A 19,501-nucleotide genomic window follows, 5' to 3' on the forward strand; every position below is an offset into this window, starting at 1 on the left:
CTCTCTTCAGCCTCCTCCAGTGAGCTGATGTGAAAAGACAAATATTCTCATTACAGAGTCGTATAGAGGACTCTTCAGACTCTTCTCCTGGTCTACAGGTGTTGTTGATGTGTTTGAAGTTAGCTCACATTGAGGGTTAAAGAGCACAGCAGTATCTCATGTGTCCCGTACATTAGCCCCCCCCTCAGCTGGTCGTCCCACCCCCCCCCCCTCTGACACTGCTTTGAACAGATAATAAATGTGCTCCTGAGATTATTACAGAGGCCGGTATTTGTGGCATCTGCCAGGCTCGTCTCTGGCCTCTCCAAGACAATGACATCAAAAAAAACAAAAAAGTTCCCCCTGCCTCCACTGTACCCCCCCTCCCCCTCCCCCTCCCCCTCCCCCCCAGCGCTGCAACCTGAAACTGCCTGAAGAGATGAGCCGTCATTAAATACTGCAGAGCTGACATAATGACAGGAAAGATAAAAGAGAGGAAACAAAAAAAAAGGCCAGACCAATTCTCGTCCCATAATGTCCCCCCCCCCGCCCCCCCCCAAACCCCCACAGGGCCCGGCCACGCCCCCTCCTCATAAAAGACACCAGGCCACAGCACAGATAGGGACACACTGGTCAGCGACAACTCTGCTGCTGTGATCTTCTGTCCAGACACACAAAGCCGCCGCGTCCACCTCACACAATCATCACAGTCCACAAAGCTCGCTCACTTCCTTTCATTGGATGTTTACGTTGAGCGCAGGGAGCTTTTTAAAACGCTCTGAACACGATACGATACTAGTCAAAATCAAACGATGGTGATACTTTGTCGACACCACGGCAGCAAAAATAGTAAACACACATCCTACAATTCAGTTAGCAGACTCTTTTATCCAAAGCGACGTACATCAGAGAGTAAGAACAACACAAGCAAGGATCTAGAAAAAAGGGAACAATGTGAGTAAGAGCAAACGATCAGCTTTGAGTCTGATTGGACACACAGGTGCTGACAGGAAGTGACCAGAGGCAAAGCACAACATTGAGGGCAGTTCTTGAGAGCTCTAATCAGTATAGAAACCATCTTATAAGTCGTCGTTATCAAACAAAAACCATCATCATTACCATCATCATCATCAATAATATGGAGACCATCATCATTAAGTTAGTAGGTATTCATGAAAGAGCTGGGTCTTTAGCTTTTTCTTAAAGGTGCAGAGGGACTCTGCAGATCACATGGAGTTTGGAAGTCCTGAGCGTCAAAAACTGATAAATGTCTTTTTTATTTATTTACCAGACAAACTCGGGCACGCTCAAAGAGTGCGTCTAGTCGTCAGACTTTTTAAACATGTTGACGAGTTCGTCCAACTGAAAAAGTGCTAAGTTTGAATTTCTTGAAGTTGGACTAACACACACTGAGAATGAGGTCAGGGTGTCGGATTACTCCTCCAATGTGAACACCTCAATCGGAACCCAAACTGGTTCTGAGCACGCTCCACAGTTCAGTACACAGTTGAGTACAGTATGTTATTCTTCTTTTCTCTAGTCCCTCAATTAAACAACTTTTATACACGAGGGGAGGAGTCAGCCGGCCGTCCCGGCGATGTAAACAAAGTGAAGATAGGACTCTGAAAACTCTGAAAACATCACAGACAGTGGGACTCGGGTGTTACACCCATTGTAGACAGTCATGACTCACAGAGTTATTTTCAGAGGAGATACTTGATTTCTACATTTAAGGGTTAAAAATCACATATTAAAACTTTAACTGCGTAAACGTACTGATTCTGTATTCTATTTGTGCACATTAGACGTTTCTCTCTCTTCTGTCGCATCAGCTTCAGGTTCAGAATGTGACAGAAGTTAAAGTTTCTGAACTTCTTGATGTTTTATCAAAATGTGGTGTTTAATAGAATAGGCTCCTCCTCCTCCTCCCCTCTGGATTCCTCTGCCGTCCCTAAATTTGGAAATGAGTTTCGGGGGAGGCAGCATTCAAAGACATTTGCCTTTAAATAGACAGTAATAAAATCCAGACACATGATAGTCCAGCCCCCTCAGCCCCGCTGATCAGGCTCAGATATGTCCTCTGTCACTGCCCACTCTTGTGCAACCGGTGCTTTTTATATCAGCTGCAGGCCGCTGAGCTCTCTGGCACTTGTAATTTCCCGAGCTACGATGCTAAACCACATGAAGCTGGGCTCGGCTCCCAGTTGGCATTCCAGCGTCCCGTAACACCGCGCTGAGGCAATATTTACCTTCAAGGGAAAGTGCACTTGGCACACAGCCGAAACTCTTAGAGTGAAGGCGGGCGGGCGGGCGGGCGGGGGGGTGTGGCGGCGGGTTGCTACCGTGGTGTGTGTACTACAGCTAACCTTCCCACCCACCCAAAATCCTCCAGCTGACCCGGCCAACCACCCACAGCCTCACAGCGTGCAAACCCTGCCCCGCCTGACTCCGCTACCTGGATCCGAGCCAAACCAGAGCCTGAGCCAAGTGCCAAGAGGGACAGAGAAGAGAAACACACACACACACACACACACACGATGTGAGCGCAGAGGGAGAGAGGCAGTGAGTGTGAACACATTGCGCCCCAACCTGGCCCGCTGCCAGGACTCACTTAGGAGCATTTTTTTAAGCCACAAAAGCCAATCAGCGGTCGGCCGTCCACAGAGATTTGAAGTGTCTCACAAAGATACAGCTGGAGAGGTTTGTCCAACAGTCCAGATTAAGCAGTCACTCACAGCAGGGGGGGGCTGCGCTGAGATATCAAACAACACACCCACACAGGAGAGTGACAGAGGCCTTTCTCTCCCTCGGGTCACAGCGAGCGCGTGCAGAGCGCTCTGCGGCGGGTCGCTATGGTTTAAGGAACGTTTCTAAGACAGATTAGAGACTGCAGAGCGATCATGTCAGGAGGAGATTCTGTGCTCGAGGGTAAAGATTGAACGACATCACTTTAAAAAAACAGGAAAGCCAAAGCAGGACTTAAACGAAGGGAGAGGAAGCGTGGCGGCGTGGAGCCCGAGCGGTGCACTCACCTGTCTGAAGTGATCCTCAAAGCCCCAGTCGGCCTGTCCGTTAGGAGACGTAGCGGAGTGAGGCCCCGCAGGAGAGAGACCCTCGTCCGGTTCCTGCTTCACCCTGATAGGCGGGGATGCGACCCTCTGGGGCGCCGATACGGAGTAACCGCCGTACGGACGGGCGGGGATGCGGGCGGCGCTCTGCTGCAAAGCGAGGGTCTGCTTGCGGAGAAACTCCAAACCGCTCGCGCTCCCCTCGTCGTCGTCGCTGCCCTCGTCCCCCTCCATCATCTCGTTGTCGTCGTCGTCGTCGTCCCCGGAGTCCCGACCTCTGTCCTCGTCGTCCTCTCTCTCCGAGTCCACGCTGCTCTGATTGGACACCCGTGGAGGCAGCCCGCCCACTGGGAGCCCGACGGGCAGGCCTTTGCCCATGAAGCTGGCCCCAGATGCCCGGGCGGCCGCCAGGATGGCCTGCTGGGCGGCGACCTGCTGAGCGTACATGATGTGGGCCTCTCGCAGCTTCCTCTCCTTGCGCTCCATTTCCAGGCGGGCCTGCTGCTGGCGCTGGAGCTGCTCCATCACCGCCTCCAGCTTCATCCCCCCCGAAGAGGTGCTCTGAGGAAAGGCCACACCGGGGTCCTGAGACATGCTGGGCTGTGGGAGGAAGAGAAGAAGAAGTCATGAAGGAGTCATTTTTTACATAATGCAAACCCTAACCCCCAAAAAAACATCCAGAAAAAAATCATTTGAATTGAATCTGATAATTCTGTTTTAGACGAGATGCCACCAGGACCAGAAGTATTTAAGGTTCATATATTCTGGACAAATAAACAACACACAGAGGAAATGAAAACAGCCGGCCAATACAGGAATACAAGAAGTGTCTCTCTAGAAGGACTTAAAGTGTGAATAAAAGATTTAAACAGTTAGCGCTATGAGGTCTGATTTAAACATGGAAACAAAGAAAACAAGAACAGATCATCCAGCCTCAACAGATTCAGAAAAAATAAAATAAAAACCTGCAAAGGTTTCAAAGTTAAAACCAAGTGATCATGATCCCATAGCAGGTCTGATGTTTGTTAGCTCATATAAAGTGTATATAAACAGTAAATATGTATTTACATATACATATATATATATATATATATATATATATATATATATATATATGTATATGTGTGTGTATATGTAGGGGGGGCTAAACGTTCAGATCTACCAGCTGAATTTGTGTTATAGCAGATTAAAGCTGTAACCCGGCCTGTTAGAGCACTGAGGACTAAAGCATGATAAAAAACTGTTAATGTTGGAGGGGGTACACACACACACACACACACACACACACACACACACACACACACACACACACACACACACACACACACACACACACACACACACACACACACACACACACACACACACACACACACACACACACACACACACACACACACACACACACACACACACACACACACACACACACAGATGATAGGACAGAGAAAGGAGAAAACAGAAGTATTTGTGTGTTCAGTGAAACAGAAACAGAGTGAGATTAGCGCCGCAGCTCGTGCCTGTTAGGAAGGAAGGAAGGACACTAAAATGATCCAGAGCGTTTAAATCCAGATACAGTAAAAAAATAATAATAATAATTCCAATGATAAAACAACAAGAGGAGAAGTTGACCTCTAGCCACCTTTGTAAGGTTAATAAAGATTCATGAGAGGTAAAAAAAAAAAAAAAAAGTTAAAGGTGTCAAAGTTTTCCGCTTTCTGCCACATCCTCAAAAGACGCGGAGAGCGTCCGCGTAAAAACCCCAAAGCGCAGCACAGGGCGTGAAATAATCCAAAAGTAACCTACCATAGAGGTCAAATTTACTGTGTCTTCTTTTATCGTAGGGAAAGTGAAGCGTCAACGTCGAGCAGGTTTACAAAACGAGCTTAATCGATTGTTTGGAGCTCGTTCGTGATCAGAGGAACGGACATCGAGCAGGACTCACCATTTGTGCCTTACTGCTGCCGGAGTTGTCCACCATCCCTCCTTCCTTCCTTGGCTTTATCCTCTCCTTCTTCCCTCGTTTCTGGCACTCGTTCAAACACTTGTAAACACACTCACTCTCTCACACACACACGCACACGCGCGCACACACACACACACGCACACACACACACACAGAGAGAGAGAGAGAGAGAGAGAATCGCTGTGCACGCAGGTTCGTGGTGACTCGGAGCAGAAGGGCGCAGTGATCTCTCCTCAGGCCGATGTTTGTGTCTCTTCTTTCCCCGCCGATTTTCCTGATTTTCTTCTTTAATGGAGAGGGGGGACGCCTGGAAAATGGCCAGATCTCATATCTCGCGGAGCGCTGAGGTAACTCCCTTCACTCGGTTTTTTTTTCCTCCCCTTCAATTGACACCCACCCCCCACTCCACCCCCCCCAGCATGGCGCACAACAGCCTTTAGGCCCGCCCAGCACAGCAACAAGTCTCACAGCCTTTCCAGTCTCATGACACTCTGAGCGGGTTTACCTGGAAGTGATCGATCACCTCACGCACCTTTATTTCTGTAGAGACAAGCGGGGCCCCTACGTCATGATCTCAATTAAAAAACACCTTTAAATGTTTTTCTCTTCACATTAAATTCATCGATACTTCTGACAGTATCAGAGAAAATGTTTCTTTTTAAATCCCTCTGTTCCCCACGTGCGACACAAACACACGTCACACAGTTTAAAACTTAATGTTCACGTTTCATGACGTCGCAACATTTAACTAAAAGTCAGCAGGGCCTCATGGTTAAAGTGTGTCACAGAGGTGATACTCTGATGAGTGCAGCTCGTGCAGCTCAGCTCCATGCTGCCCCCTCGTGGCGGTGGCTGTATGACGCAGGTGAGAGTTGGCCACGCCCCTAAATCTGATCTGATCTTTTATATCTATGTAGGAATCTCTCAGCACACACACGTGTGTTAATTTATTCATAGGTGGTCATCACACACACACACACACACACACACACACACACACACACACACACACACACACACACACACACACACACACACACACACACACACACACAGGCTGTAACCCTGCTTAGTTTCCATGGTAACAAGCACAGCGTAGCTATAAATAATACAACAGTTATGGTCTTGTTTTATTGAAAATGGGATTGTTTAAACGACGGGAACTCAAACAATCGACGATGTTAATGTTTGTCTGTCACTCATAATATGCTCGTGTGTTATTTCCACGGGTTTAAACAGAGCTTGAATCACACACACACACACACACACACACACACACACACACACACACACACACACACACACACACACACACACACACACACAGGTCAAAGTGTGCATATTGCAGTTCAGACATTTTCAAAGGAGGAGAATTTCCATCATGAAACCGAAGCTGTCAATCAAGTTTGGATGAGTCCTCATGGCGTTGACAGTGACGGCGGATCATCAGAGGGGCAGAGCGGTTGTGTCACGCGGCCTGTGCACAGAGGCTACGGTCCACATCCCAGCGGCGGTTTTGGGTTCAAACCCGACCTCGGCCCTTTGTTGCACGTCGTCCCACCGCTCTCTGCTCAGCTGTTCGATTTGATAAGACAAAAATCACCACAAGAACAAAGGGGGCAGAGCCAGCCTTAGTCTCCGCCTCCAAGTGTCAAAACTTTTGCCCCACATGAACCCAACTTCACCTTGAAGGAGCACAGCCTCCCCTCCAGTGAGGAGAGAGAGAGAGAGAGAGAGCGTCCTGCACTCAGAGCGGTGCTCCAGCTCTCTCTGTTGATGCCTCATGTTTTTGCCTTTATTGGATACGACAGTGAAGACAGACAGGAAGTGTTGGGAGGAGAGAAGTGGGGATGACATGCAGCAAATGGCCAAGGTCGGATTCGAACCCAAAGGTTGCTGCCATGAGGCTTGTGGCCTCTGTACATAGCTTGTGCAACATAACCGCTAAGCCATCGGCGCTCCTGCTCTCTCTCGAGTTTTGTTTTCTTCTCTGATCACGTGAGATTTTGTAAGATCTCGCGTCGGTGGACTCGTTCTTACACACAGCAGGTCTGGGTCTGGGTCTGGGTCTGGGTCTGGGTCTGGGTCTGGGTCTGGGTCTAGCCCCCCCCGCCCCCTCCTTGTAGACGGCCCTGTTCATGGTTAAATCAGACACAGAGGAATAGATAATAACTTTATTGAATAATGTAAACTGATAAACATTACAATCAAATAAAAAACACACACACTAGTGTTTATAAAACTCTTTCAGTTATTGCATGAAGCACTCAGTAACACGAAATCATCCTCATCATCGTTAAGACCGCAGATTGTCCCGACAGTTGCATAGAACAGGTGAGTCAGGTGAACCTGCTACTGACCACTGGTGTCCAGAGCCGGGGCCGAGGCGGGTGAAGGGTTAACTCAAAAACACATCGAGGGAATCACTGTGTGTGTGTGTGTGTGTGTGTGTGTGTGTGTGTGTGTGTGTGTGGTGACTCAGTGTTTATTCATTTACATCTTTGACTTTGTTGACACAGATTTGTTTCCTCTCCTGAAATCTGTCGTGTCGCTCTTTAAGTGACGAGAGAGAGAGGAACAATAACAAACACAGCGTGAGGAAAAACAACAACGCGTGTTCTGCAGGTGAGCACGACAGCCGCCACACGTTCACGCAGGGCTGCACTATTATACGCAAAATCAGAATCAGACTGTCAACAAGACAAAAAAATCCAAATCACTGAAATAACACGCTGGATGTTAACGTGTCAGAAAACGGTTCCTCTGTCGTTGTGATTTATGTCGTTACCTCTGAGCACATCGTGCAGCCTTAGAGTCTCTATCCCAACCGTTAAGACAGCTGGATGTTTGATTTATAAATAAATGTGATTTAAGCGAGCGGGGGGGGGGGGGGGGGGGGGGTTAGTTTGAAGTTGCTGCGTCCAACCGCAGACTTTTCATCCTACTGACTAAATATGACGTCACATCAAAGACAGGGTTGGTCATTTTCTAAAACTAGCATGATTTTGAAAGTAGCATCCCTCAGTACTCCGTCTGCACCCGCCCCCTCTGTGCTCCTTCAAAAGCCACGCCCCTCTGCACTCCTTCAAAAGCCACGCCCCCTCTGCGCTCCTTCAAAAGCCACGCCCCCTCTGTGCTCCTTCAAAAGCCACGCCCCCTCTGCGCTCCTTCAAAAGCCACGCCCCCTCACTTACATACACGAGCGCCATTTCTCCAGAAGTGGACCTCAGCTCATGCTTTGAGTGTGAGCTAGAGCAGGTAAGAGGTAGAGAGCGAGCAGGGAGACAGGGAGGCGTCTGATTGGTTCATCAGATTGGTACCTCGTGGCAGACATTGGTTGAAGTTTTTACAGACTTACAAACTGATACAGATGATGGATTCTCTTTGTTCCTGTTTCAGAGAACATGAGTTATTAGTTTCTGTCAGGACCTAAAGACAATTTACACCAGAATCTGAAGAAGTGTTTCTGGAGGAAATGACCAACCCTGACTTTAAAGTGTGTCGGATGATCCGATAATCATAGCGTGCATTTTGTTTGTGTGAGAAATACCCGGATGTTTACGAGCACACTGGTCATACTATACCGACCCACAATGCATTGCAACTCTCAGACTGTAAAATCGTGGATTTAAAAAAAAAACATAACACGGGGAAACAAGGCGTTCAACTGGTCAGTAACTTACAAACATGTTTTTTAAGATCAGAGTAAATATCGTGATAAAATCGTGATCGTGATACCGCCATAAAAAAAAAAAAAAATTTCCATTATGTTAAATAATCTTAAAATGACCACGTAATGAATTCCTTCTTTTAAAGACGAGGATCACAAACTGTAAATCCTGCAGACAGCGTCTTTAACCAAATAAATAAATAAGACACTAATCTTTAATCAGCCGTCATCCAGAGTTTTATCTGATCGGATCCTCGACGGCGTTTAGATCCGAAATACACAAAATAATCTGAATATAGAAATCTCTAGATAAATTCTTTAGAATAATCCCAAATGAAAGAAAATCAATCAAAAATAATAAACTTTAAATCAGGAGTGTTTCCACGTCTGACCACAGGAGCAAGCGTTTGATGCCGACTCGTCTCTCATTGGTCGATTTTTTATACGTTTGGAATGTAAATTATTTCCATGATGTCATTGGTCGATCGGTCGCAGCGCTTCACTCACTCGTCTGATTCTGCAGCAGTGTAACATCATGTCCGTCTTTCTGCTTTCGTCCCGGTGACTCCTTCTCATCATGAAGAAGATTCCTTCATGGCGAGAAGGAGAAGTGGGAGGAGCTCTTCGGGTGAGTGCTTGCCCCGATCATGGCTCCTCCCCCTGGCGTCCTCTTTCTGAGATCTCTCTTCAGACTTTCCTCTGCCTGTCTTTTCTCCTCTTCGCTCCTCTGTGCTGTTCTTTTTCATGTGTTATGTTGGCACCAGGAAGAGTTGCATATTGTCAGGTGGGGGCTATTCGGGGTCAGGTGGGGGCTATTCGGGGTCAGGTGGGGGCTATTCGGGGTCAGGTGGGGGCTATTCGGGGTCAGGTGGGGACTATTCGGGGTCAGGTGGGGGCTATTCGGGGTCAGGTGGGGGCTATTCGGGGTCAGGTGGTATCAGTGAGGTCACTTCCTGGAGCTCGTATGTACAGAGCCTGGGTCTGTTTAAAGTGGTAAAGCTGTTTGGGCTGTGATGGGTAGGTTAGATATAGAAGATGTACATGTGGCTGTGGTGGGCGGAGAGAGCTAACATGAATGGGGGGGGGTGGGGGGGGGTCTCTGGGACGCTGGAGCTCACCGTCCAGCCTTCCCGAGATGTTGTGGGACTAATCAGACGAATCACAGCTGAAGGGAGGTTCCCACTTGGCTCTTGCGGCCTCTCAGTCTAGTTGTGGGGGACGTCTTAAATCTCCTCCATCTTTTATCCTTTTCTGGTTTCAATCTGCTTCTTTCATTCCTTCTTTCTTTTTGGGGTTTTTATATTGACCTCTCCTCTTTCTTCTGTGATTATTTTTGCTGCTTTTAAATTGTTCTAATTTGTATAATCTGTTGAACTCCTGTATTTTACTCCTCACATTTCTCTATTTAATTTTTTTGTTGAGTATTTTGTAACCCTGTTTTGAAAAGTGCTATAAAAATAAAGCTTATCATGATGATTATGTGGGGGCCTTCGCCTCCATACATGGGGCGTGCGTGCGCACTAACCACCAGCGCCCCCCGGTGTGTGTTTACTGATAATGTGGAGTAGGGGTTATACTGGCCCATAGAGGTGGTGATGTCACTTTGGAATCAAAGTCAAATGTCCTGTTTGAGACAGGACACGGTGAAGAAAAACAAACAGGGAGATCCAGTTAGTGCAACACTCTTCAGTGAAGGTCAAATGTCCTCATATCAAAGTTAGTTAATAACGGGCCAGAAGGCTGCAGAAAAGGCCTTTAGACGGGTGCACAGGGCAGCAGACAGGACTACAGACCAGTCCCGAGGGCTGCAGACCAGTTCACCAGAGCAGAAGAAGACAGAAGCCGGCTCTTCATTCGGTCAAAAATAACCTAAAATATCTGAAAACAATGACTCACTCATATTCAGCATTTCATGAAGTTCCATAAAAAGAAAAACGTAGAAATAAAAAAATACTTGAAGCTTTGGGGTCACAGTGGATAAGGCTTGTTCTCAAGGCCCTCGGGTTGTCATATGGGTCGAGCGAGCTCGGTGCAGGCAGTCCTGCATGAACAGGGTTTTGGCTTCTCAGCTGGAAGTCCTCAGGCAGCACAGCAGTGAGCAGGATCAGAAGGAGGACCACAGGCACCTGTGACTCAAGTCAGGGACAGGAACCGGAGCCAGACCTTTTACAAACGTCTGAGTCTCCGCTCCAGCATCACTGCATGGAGCAGGACGGGCCCTCAGAGCAGCAGCACACAGAGGAGCCCATGGCTTTGGGAGGAATCAAGTCCAGGTCCTCGTCGTCAGGGATCTCGTCCAGACGGTAGCCGTCCTGAAGCAGCTGCTTGGTTAAATCAGGATGGACCTGAAGAGGAAAAACAAAGAGATCACCTTTAAAGGTCACATATTATAAAATCCACTTCACCATGTTCCTCTAACTCTAACATGTGTCTCTAGTCCGTCTACAAACCCCCCAATGATGAGAAAAGTCCATCCTCTCCGTCTTCTGCCTGCTCCACTTTCAGAAAATGTGTGCTCAAACAGGCCGTTTGGAGATTTTCCCTTCATGACATCACAAAGGGCAGTAGCCCCTCCCCCAGGTGGGTGACACTCCCACAGCTAGGTGTTTGTTCTGCCCTCTGAGTCTGCCTTCTCACCGTAAACAATAGGACATGGAGCGAGAAAGGGGCCCTCAGCCCAAAAATAAATCTTTAAAAAAAAAGAAAACAGGCGCCGAATGTACAAATCATTCTAGTTCTCCTGTCATCTTGTAGTTCTCTTGTGATCTTGTAGTTCTCATGTGATCTTGTAGTTCTCATGTGATCTTGTAGTTCTCCTGTCATCTTGTAGTTCTCTTGTGATCTTGTAGTTCTCTTGTGATCTTGTAGTTCTCCTGTGATCTTGTAGTTCTCCTGTGATCTTGTAGTTCTCCCGTGATCTTGTAGTTCTCCCGTCATCTTGTGATCTTGTAGTTCTCCTGTGATCTTGTAGTTCTCCCGTGATCTTGTAGTTCTCCCGTCATCTTGTGATCTTGTAGTTCTCTCCTGTGATCTTGTAGTTCTCTCCTTTGATCTTGTAGTTCTCTCCTTTGATCTTGTAGTTCTCTCCTGTCATCTTGTAGTTCTCTCCTTTGATCTTGTAGTTCTCCTGTGATCTTGTAGTTCTCCCGTGATCTTGTAGTTCTCCCGTGATCTTGTAGTTCTCCTGTGATCTTGTAGTTCTCCCGTGATCTTGTAGTTCTCCCGTCATCTTGTAGTTCTCCCGTCATCTTGTAGTTCTCCCGTGATCTTGTAGTTCTCCCGTCATCTTGTAGTTCTCCCGTCATCTTGTAGTTCTCCCGTCATCTTGTAGTTCTCCTGTGATCTTGTAGTTCTCTCCTGTGATCTTGTAGTTCTCTCCTTTGATCTTGTAGTTCTCTCCTTTGATCTTGTAGTTCTCTCCTGTCATCTTGTAGTTCTCTCCTTTGATCTTGTAGTTCTCCTGTGATCTTGTAGTTCTCCTGTGATGTTTGTATAGTTACTCAAGGCTGCGCTCACACTCCTGAATGGACCCAGTGGGGCAGGGTGCACACCGCCCTTACGAAACACAGCTCTTACTATGTGGAAATCAGCAGTTAAAGTAGCACCAACCCTTTTTATTTGATTAGCCTTTAAAACATTAACCATAACTGTTCATCCAAAGAACAGAAGCCTAAGAGTCTGGGACCACTTTTTAAATAACGCTGGTTTAATATTTATTTTTCCACGTTTCATCGCGGTGTTCACCTTCCTCTCCGCTGCAATGTGAGAAAACGAGTTAAGACTGAATGTGCCTGTGGCGTGAAGGAGGAGGAAACAACCTGAGCTCAGAAACAGCCCGAGGCTCCGTGTGTGAGAAAAAACAACCGTATGTCAGGTCAAAGTAAAACGCTGCAGGCCGTCAGTACGTACAGTTTCTACAATATGTATAAAAACACGAGAACACGGACGAGATCTGACCCCACGTCTTCATGTCTGACCTTTTATCACATCATGAGTGGGTTTATTTTAAGATCACACCGAGGTCTCAAAGCTGAAGGGAAAAACTGAGAAATAGAAGTCTGAGATAATAAACCATTTCAAAAAGACACTTTTTTTTTTGCACACTCGAGCCGTCCGGCCGGTTCGACAGTGAGACGATTAGACGATGTGAAGAGGGAGAACTCACCTCGGCTGAAGAGTATCCAGAGGAATACTGCTCAAAATCGATTTCCTCATCGCTGCAAAGACAAGAAAGACGAGTTGTGTCACTGCGAGGTCAACAACTCAAACTTGTCAAATGGAAACATACAGGTCAGGGTCAAGGGTCAGGGGTCAACACAGCGTGGAAGAAGACAATTAAAAGGCAACAGTGTAAAAGACCAGATTTCATTATTCCAGATTAAACATCGATTGCACTCCAACGCTTTCCTACTTTCTAATATGCTTTAAAAAAGGACGTTTCCCAAGTTTTAAGACTGTAAACTTGGGTATACGTTTATGTGAGAGTATATTTACTTATTTACTTTATTTCACTGACTTTTCAGTTTGCCTGATTGAGTGCGTGTGTTTGTATGTGTGCAGGTAGATGTGTTTAAGTTTCTCTATGTAAGCGGGGATGTACATGTTTAAAAACGTAAACGACAACAATCCTATTTGCTTACCCATCTCGGTATATTACTTTTACTCACAATGTCTTTGCCAAGCTTTGATTTTTCTTTTACAAAATGTTTATTTGTCTCACCTCATTTTATAAGAATGTTTAGACAGCTGTGTCTTTCATTTTGCTCTGAATACATTTTATTTTATTTTATTTTTTTTTAAAGGATGTTTCCCTCAAACTCTGAAACTAAATTCTGCATATTCTCGTACCATCATCACAACAGATCTGCAAAGACTCGCCACAATCACTACTACGCCCCCCCTGTCCTCGTAGCGTTTTTTACAGAGCGCTCTGGCTTTTTTGTGCGGCTGCTTTCAGCTTTTCAGAAAGCCGCTGTTGACGTCACCGGCGCTCTGTTTGATATTGCCCGTAGTTTTGCCGCCTACAGATCGTGTCTTGTCTCCACATCCTCCTCGCTCCGTCTCTGATATGGAAATAAACGATCTCAAATATAAAACATGCAGTAAAAAGTAACGGAGCAGTGTCGGTCACACAGTGGTCGTTGTAAACAGACTGTTGTCATGGAGACAGGACAGACGTGCAGCATTTCTCTACTCAGCGCTTCATGCAAACGCTCCTGAGCGCACAGCCCGGGGCCTTAGCACCTCGATGATCCACAGCTCGTCTTTAAAACTATTCAAACTCGGATGACTTCAACACACAAGCACAAAAGAAAGCGCGGCGTCCGTGAGCGACCTTAACATACAGAGAAGGGAAAGGAGGGCGAGAGAAGTTTAACGTTATTTTCTGGATGTTTTTTTTCTGAATGATGATGTGTCTAAAACTTGTTCTCTTAACATGAACTAGAAGTATCGCATCAAAACCGTACGGCTGCATAAAGAGGTTATTCAGCAGCGTTATCACCTGTACGCCTGCAGCAGCCTTACCTGTCCGAGTCCAGTGCCACCAAACTCTCCTCGGCGTGCTGGCTCAAAGCGGCGTAGCCTTTGTTGTACTTCACCGTCCTGAAAAGAGAACGAGAAGCCGTCAAAAACAAACGTCTCCTCCCCTACATCTACGCTCATGAAGAGCAGCTCCTCTTCTCACCTCTTGGCTCCTTGTCGGGGCTGATGCATCACGGGGGGTCCCGGGGAGAGCGCCTTCTTCTTCAGGGCCTTTCTCGCCATTTCCCGATGTTTCTCTGGGGACGATAAGAGACACGTTTGTGTTGGTGAGGACCGACTGGATAATAAAGTAAAGTCGTCCCTCAGCCAATGAGACAGATTATATAGGCCATGCATGCTGTTGCCATGGTGATTTTATTACACTCTTTGTGCAGACACATTAAGGAAAACAAGTCCTTAAATCAGGGACTTCGGCTCGTGCCTCTGCTCTTACTGAGTGTGTGCAGTCATACAATGAAAATATCGAACATGTCAGAATGGTCAGAAGCAGCTGATCGTGCTGCGATCGACGTTTGAGCCAGCTGAAAATTTGTACGTCTTCAAAATCAGTCGTATGACTCCAAAATTGCGACATAATCGAACAGTGAACACCAGGGAACAACTTTTCATAAATGTAACTCTATATTATTATAATGCATTTATTACATTAACGTCTTCAAAGGAAGAATGTGCGACTTTTTGATCCAGTAGATGGCGACCTTGAGCTCCAGCATGAAACCAAAACAAACTGCTGTTAGGCCACGCCTCCTCCATACTGAAGCCTCCGCCCTCCTCCAGAGACACACCTCCAACCCCTCTCCACTCACGTTCACATGAAGAAGTAAAGCACAAGCGGCGGACCAAATAGCACTTGGCTCGAGCTGCATTGTTGTGTTAGCATGCTAATGTTAGCGCTCTTTAGTTAGCTCGTAGCCTCACATTGTTGTGTTAGCATGCTAATGTTAGCGCTCTTTAGTTAGCTCGTAGCTTCACATTGTTGTGTTAGCATGCTAATGTTAGCGCTCTTTAGTTAGCTGGTAGCTTCACATTGTTGTGTTAGCATGCTAATGTTAGCGCTCTTTAGTTAGCTCGTAGCTTCACATTTCATGTAAACTGACACAGAATGAGCGTGATCTAAAAACTCTTACTAACATCCAAATAATCAGTGAGTATGTTCTTCTTCTTCTCTCTAGTTCTTGACTAAAACAGCTTTTATACACAAGGGGAGGAGCCGGCCGTCCCGTCCATGTAAACACGGCTCTGACAACAACACAGCCAGCGGGACTCGAGCTTCTCCCTCATTGTAGACAGTCAGGACTCAGAGACACGTTTACACAGGACAGACTGGATTTATGCTGCACACTCTTTCTTTAATGAAAAAGAGCAGCTTTTTAAAATCTGGATTTAACGGACACCTCTGTTATATTTCAGGAACCTTCTGTTTACCCTCCCTGTATGAAGCACTGAGTGTGATCGTATGAAGCAGACAGAAAGAGAGGACCGTTAAATATATGTCATGTGTTTTTTCAATCTCACATGACAGAATCATTGAACCTTAACTAACTCAACGGTCCATCTGTCAGGACTTCCTCCTTCCTGTGCTGGAATGTGCAATGTATACTTTCGGTTGCAAAACAGAAATCAGACATGAAACCGTGAGTCAGTGAGCGGTGTTAAGAGTTTACCTCACCAGCTTACAGATGACCTCATCTGATCTACTTCAACTTAGTTATCAGAGCCTTAAAGAGGACATATGATCCCCCTCCTCCACCTTTTCAAACAGTCCTCCTCCTCCTTTTCAAACAGTCCTCCTCCTCCATCTTTTCAAACAGTCACCTCCTCCACCTTTTCAAACAGTCCTCCTCCACCTTTTCAAACAGTCCCCTCCTCCACCTTTTCAAACAGTCCTCCTCCTCCTTTTCAAACAGTCCTCCTCCTCCATCTTTTCAAACAGTCACCTCCTCCACCTTTTCAAACAGTCCTCCTCCACCTTTTCAAACAGTCCCCTCCTCCACCTTTTCAAACAGTCCCCTCCTCCACCTTTTCAAACAGTCCCCTCCTCCACCTTTTCAAACAGTCCTCCACCTTTTCAAACAGTCCTCCTCCTCCACCTTTTCAAACAGTCCCCTCCTCCACCTTTTCAAACAGTCCCCTCCTCCACCTTTTCAAACAGTCCTCCTCCTCCACCTTTTCAAACAGTCCCCTCCTCCACCTTTTCAAACAGTCCCCTCCTCCACCTTTTCAAACAGTCACCTCCTCCACCTTTTCAAACAGTCCTCCTCCACCTTTTCAAACAGTCCCCTCCTCCACCTTTTCAAACAGTCCTCCTCCACCTTTTCAAACAGTCCCCTCCTCCACCTTTTCAAACAGTCCCCTCCTCCACCTTTTCAAACAGTCCTCCTCCTCCACCTTTTCAAACAGTCCCCTCCTCCACCTTTTCAAACAGTCCTCCTCCTCCACCTTTTCAAACAGTCCCCTCCTCCACCTTTTCAAACAGTCCCCTCCTCCACCTTTTCAAACAGCCCCCCTGTGGTCTAAATGAAACATCTGTTCTGTGCTTTGGTCAAAATATAACATGAATCAAGCACCAGAGGAGGTTTGTGACCCTGTATAAACCAGCTCTCTCAGAACGCTCCGTTTTGGTGTGTGTGTCTCTTTAAATGTAATGACCCCGCCCCCTGAGTTTTCCCCGTAGACACCACTCCTCTGTAGAGAGAATAAAAATGCCCTAAAGTTTTGTTCTAGGCTGGGGGTGGAGTCTATGGGTGGAGATACCAGGGGAGGGGAGGGGATTTTTTTTTACCAGAATCCCACTGTGACATCACAAGGAGAGCACATTTGAAACAGAGCATTTTTCTCTGTGTTGTAAGACTTATGCAGACCACAAACAAAGGACTGGATGGTTTATTTCACATGTTGTGGGTCAGTAGACTCTCAGGTTACACAGATATATGTTCAGAAACACTGAAGAAGTGGATTTTTTATAATATGTCTCCTTTAATGTGACGAACCGCGTCACTAAAACTTCACCCTGTTGACTGATTTCTGCCCGTGAGTGAGCTCACCAGGGTCGTTGCATCACCATGTTGCAGCATGTCACAGTTTAACCCTCAGTTCAACACGATAATTATGAAACCACTCTTGACTACCAGGCCAGCGCTGTGTTTACGGCGTTGGTTACGATGACTCAAGACGACGCTTACGTAATTTGAGGTGGATTGCAGGAGCTCTGGACATGATGTAAGGTCCTCTTTTCTCCACCGGTCTGATTCCTCCGTCGGCGTTCTTAGGTCTCGTCCCGCCACTGGAGCCCTGAGATGAAAGAAATGAAGACGATCGGTATTTTACATTCGAGTGTCGTCATTACTCAGAGTAACACTCTGACTTCATTCACCACACATCGACTTTATTCTCTCTTCATAAAGAAAGTTTCCTTGCCTTGAAAAAAGAGCTAAATGAGATCCAGCTCTTCACACGGCTGTCATGGATCAGAGTGGAGGAGAGAGCTGCATGTAGCCTGGTCCAGTTTAAGATTAAATAACATTTATACGTCTGGAAAACCTAAATACTGTTAGACATCATTATGACACAAGGCTTCATTCAGTGATTCAGTCTAATAAACTGTCTCTACATTCAACCCACACCTAAGATGAATATAATAAGATTATATATATATATATATATATATATATATATATATATATATATATATATATAATAAGATTATAGATTATTTACAAACAGAAGGAACGCAGAGTGAAATGTTTTTATTGACAAACTGCTCAGTTTGTGTTTTATTTACTGATGTGTTGAGTTTGATTGATCAGGTTTTATTCTGGTAGTTTCTCTTCTCTTGTTTTGTTTGGGTGGATGGAAGTTGTTGTTGTTGTTGTTGTTGTTGTTGTTGTTATTGTTGTTGCTATGGTAACAACAAATAAAAATCTAAAGTCAATAAATAAATTATATTTGTTTAATAATCCTCTGACTGCTCTCTTTATCAATCCATATTTGTCTTGTTTTGCTTTGTACTTAATAAATAAATAAATAAATAAATAAATAAAAACAAATTTAAAATAAAAAACTCCAGATTCTTCCCAGAATCCCTTTCGGCTAACAGGAAGAGAAAAATGTATTTAACGTATTTAAAAGCAAAATAAAAGATGACAGTAAAAACGATTAAAGTCTTAAGTTAACCGAGTAAACAGCACACACAGCCGACCCTCTTAATGATCTTTTCATACATGAATAATAAGAAATAATAAGTATTTAAATGTCAGGCTGAGCTACGCGTCGTTAGCCGTGTTAGCTCAGTTAGCTCTCACATTACCGACAGAACTCGTGTTTCCGGTACGCTGTCCCTCTCCGGCTCCTCCATGATGTCGTTCATCATCTCGCTGTTACTTACACCTGAACACAGACATGTCGCGAGGCGGGGCCGCAAGGTGTGTTACCTCACACAGGTTACACTTCTGTTAGCTAGTCATGCTAATCTGCTTCTTCTTCTTCTGTGAGGTTTGACGGCGGTTGTCAAACTACGCCCCGCCCCTCCCCTGCCCGCCCCGCCCCCTGCTGGTCATGGAGTGAAGGTCAGAATATCTATTTCTAACAGATTCATCTACTTTCCCTAAACTTTAACAAATTCAGTATTTGTTTAAATAGTCAGAAAAGTGATAATTCAACTTTATTTAATATATTATTATTTATTAATTATTATTTATTAATTTTTATTTATTTATTATTATTATTATTATTATTATTATTGTTATTTATTAATTATTAATTAATTATTTATTAATTATTATTATTTATTATTGTTATTTATTAATTATTATTATTTCATTTCATTTCCGGCCTGTGGCGCCTCTCCTGCATAGAATATAGAATAGAATTACTTTATTGATCCCAAACTGGGAAATTGTGGCGTTACAGCAGCAGGTTGTCCAAACACACAATATGAGCAAAAAACACAATGTTAGTAAATAAACACAATATAATATTAAATACAAAGTAAGAAAGCACTAAAAATATAAAAACTAAGAATGAGAATATATAAAACCAGGATTTAACTAAACATTTCATTCCCGTTCTCTCCATAACGGCAAAAACCACAAAAACAAATCTTGTATTTATTATTCAAGGTGCACTGGGTGACGCAAGTGTTCCAGAGTGAATTATACTGAGAGGTGTTAAATCCATTAACACAGTGGTTCCCAAAGCAAGGGTCGGGACGCGAGATGCATTCCACATAAATGGATGTTCAATTAAACCTGAACGCACCTGAGTGCCGGTGTGCCT

General features: G+C 45.4%; 2 protein-coding genes across 3 annotated transcripts; both read right to left on the reverse strand.

Moving 5' to 3' along the window:
- Positions 1 to 566: 566 nt before the first annotated feature.
- LOC110002837 (AT-rich interactive domain-containing protein 3A-like) lies at positions 567 to 5,403 on the reverse strand. 2 transcript variants are annotated; one of them, XM_020658502.3, is made up of 2 exons: positions 4,993 to 5,403; positions 567 to 3,647 (listed from the first exon to the last, which is right to left on the reverse strand). In XM_020658502.3, exons 1-2 carry the CDS (start codon positions 5,026 to 5,028, stop codon positions 2,925 to 2,927), a joined length of 759 nt encoding a protein of 252 aa, XP_020514158.3. In that variant the 5' UTR covers positions 5,029 to 5,403; the 3' UTR covers positions 567 to 2,924. The 2 variants fall into 2 exon arrangements, with proteins under 2 accessions (XP_020514158.3, XP_065808503.1); XM_065952431.1 differs by having other exon boundaries at positions 4,854 to 4,993.
- A 1,770-nt stretch (positions 5,404 to 7,173) lies between these two features.
- Positions 7,174 to 18,733, reverse strand: fam219b (family with sequence similarity 219 member B). The gene is made up of 6 exons (XM_020658499.3): positions 18,534 to 18,733; positions 17,410 to 17,518; positions 14,370 to 14,463; positions 14,210 to 14,287; positions 12,849 to 12,900; positions 7,174 to 11,028 (listed from the first exon to the last, which is right to left on the reverse strand). The coding sequence occupies exons 1-6, from the start codon at positions 18,594 to 18,596 to the stop codon at positions 10,879 to 10,881; spliced, it is 546 nt and encodes a 181-aa protein (XP_020514155.1). The 5' UTR covers positions 18,597 to 18,733; the 3' UTR covers positions 7,174 to 10,878.
- Between the last annotated feature and the right edge of the window lie 768 nt (positions 18,734 to 19,501).

The sequence above is a fragment of the Labrus bergylta genome, chromosome 3 (assembly GCF_963930695.1).
Source record: "Labrus bergylta chromosome 3, fLabBer1.1, whole genome shotgun sequence".
NCBI classification, from domain to species: domain Eukaryota; kingdom Metazoa; phylum Chordata; class Actinopteri; order Labriformes; family Labridae; genus Labrus; species Labrus bergylta.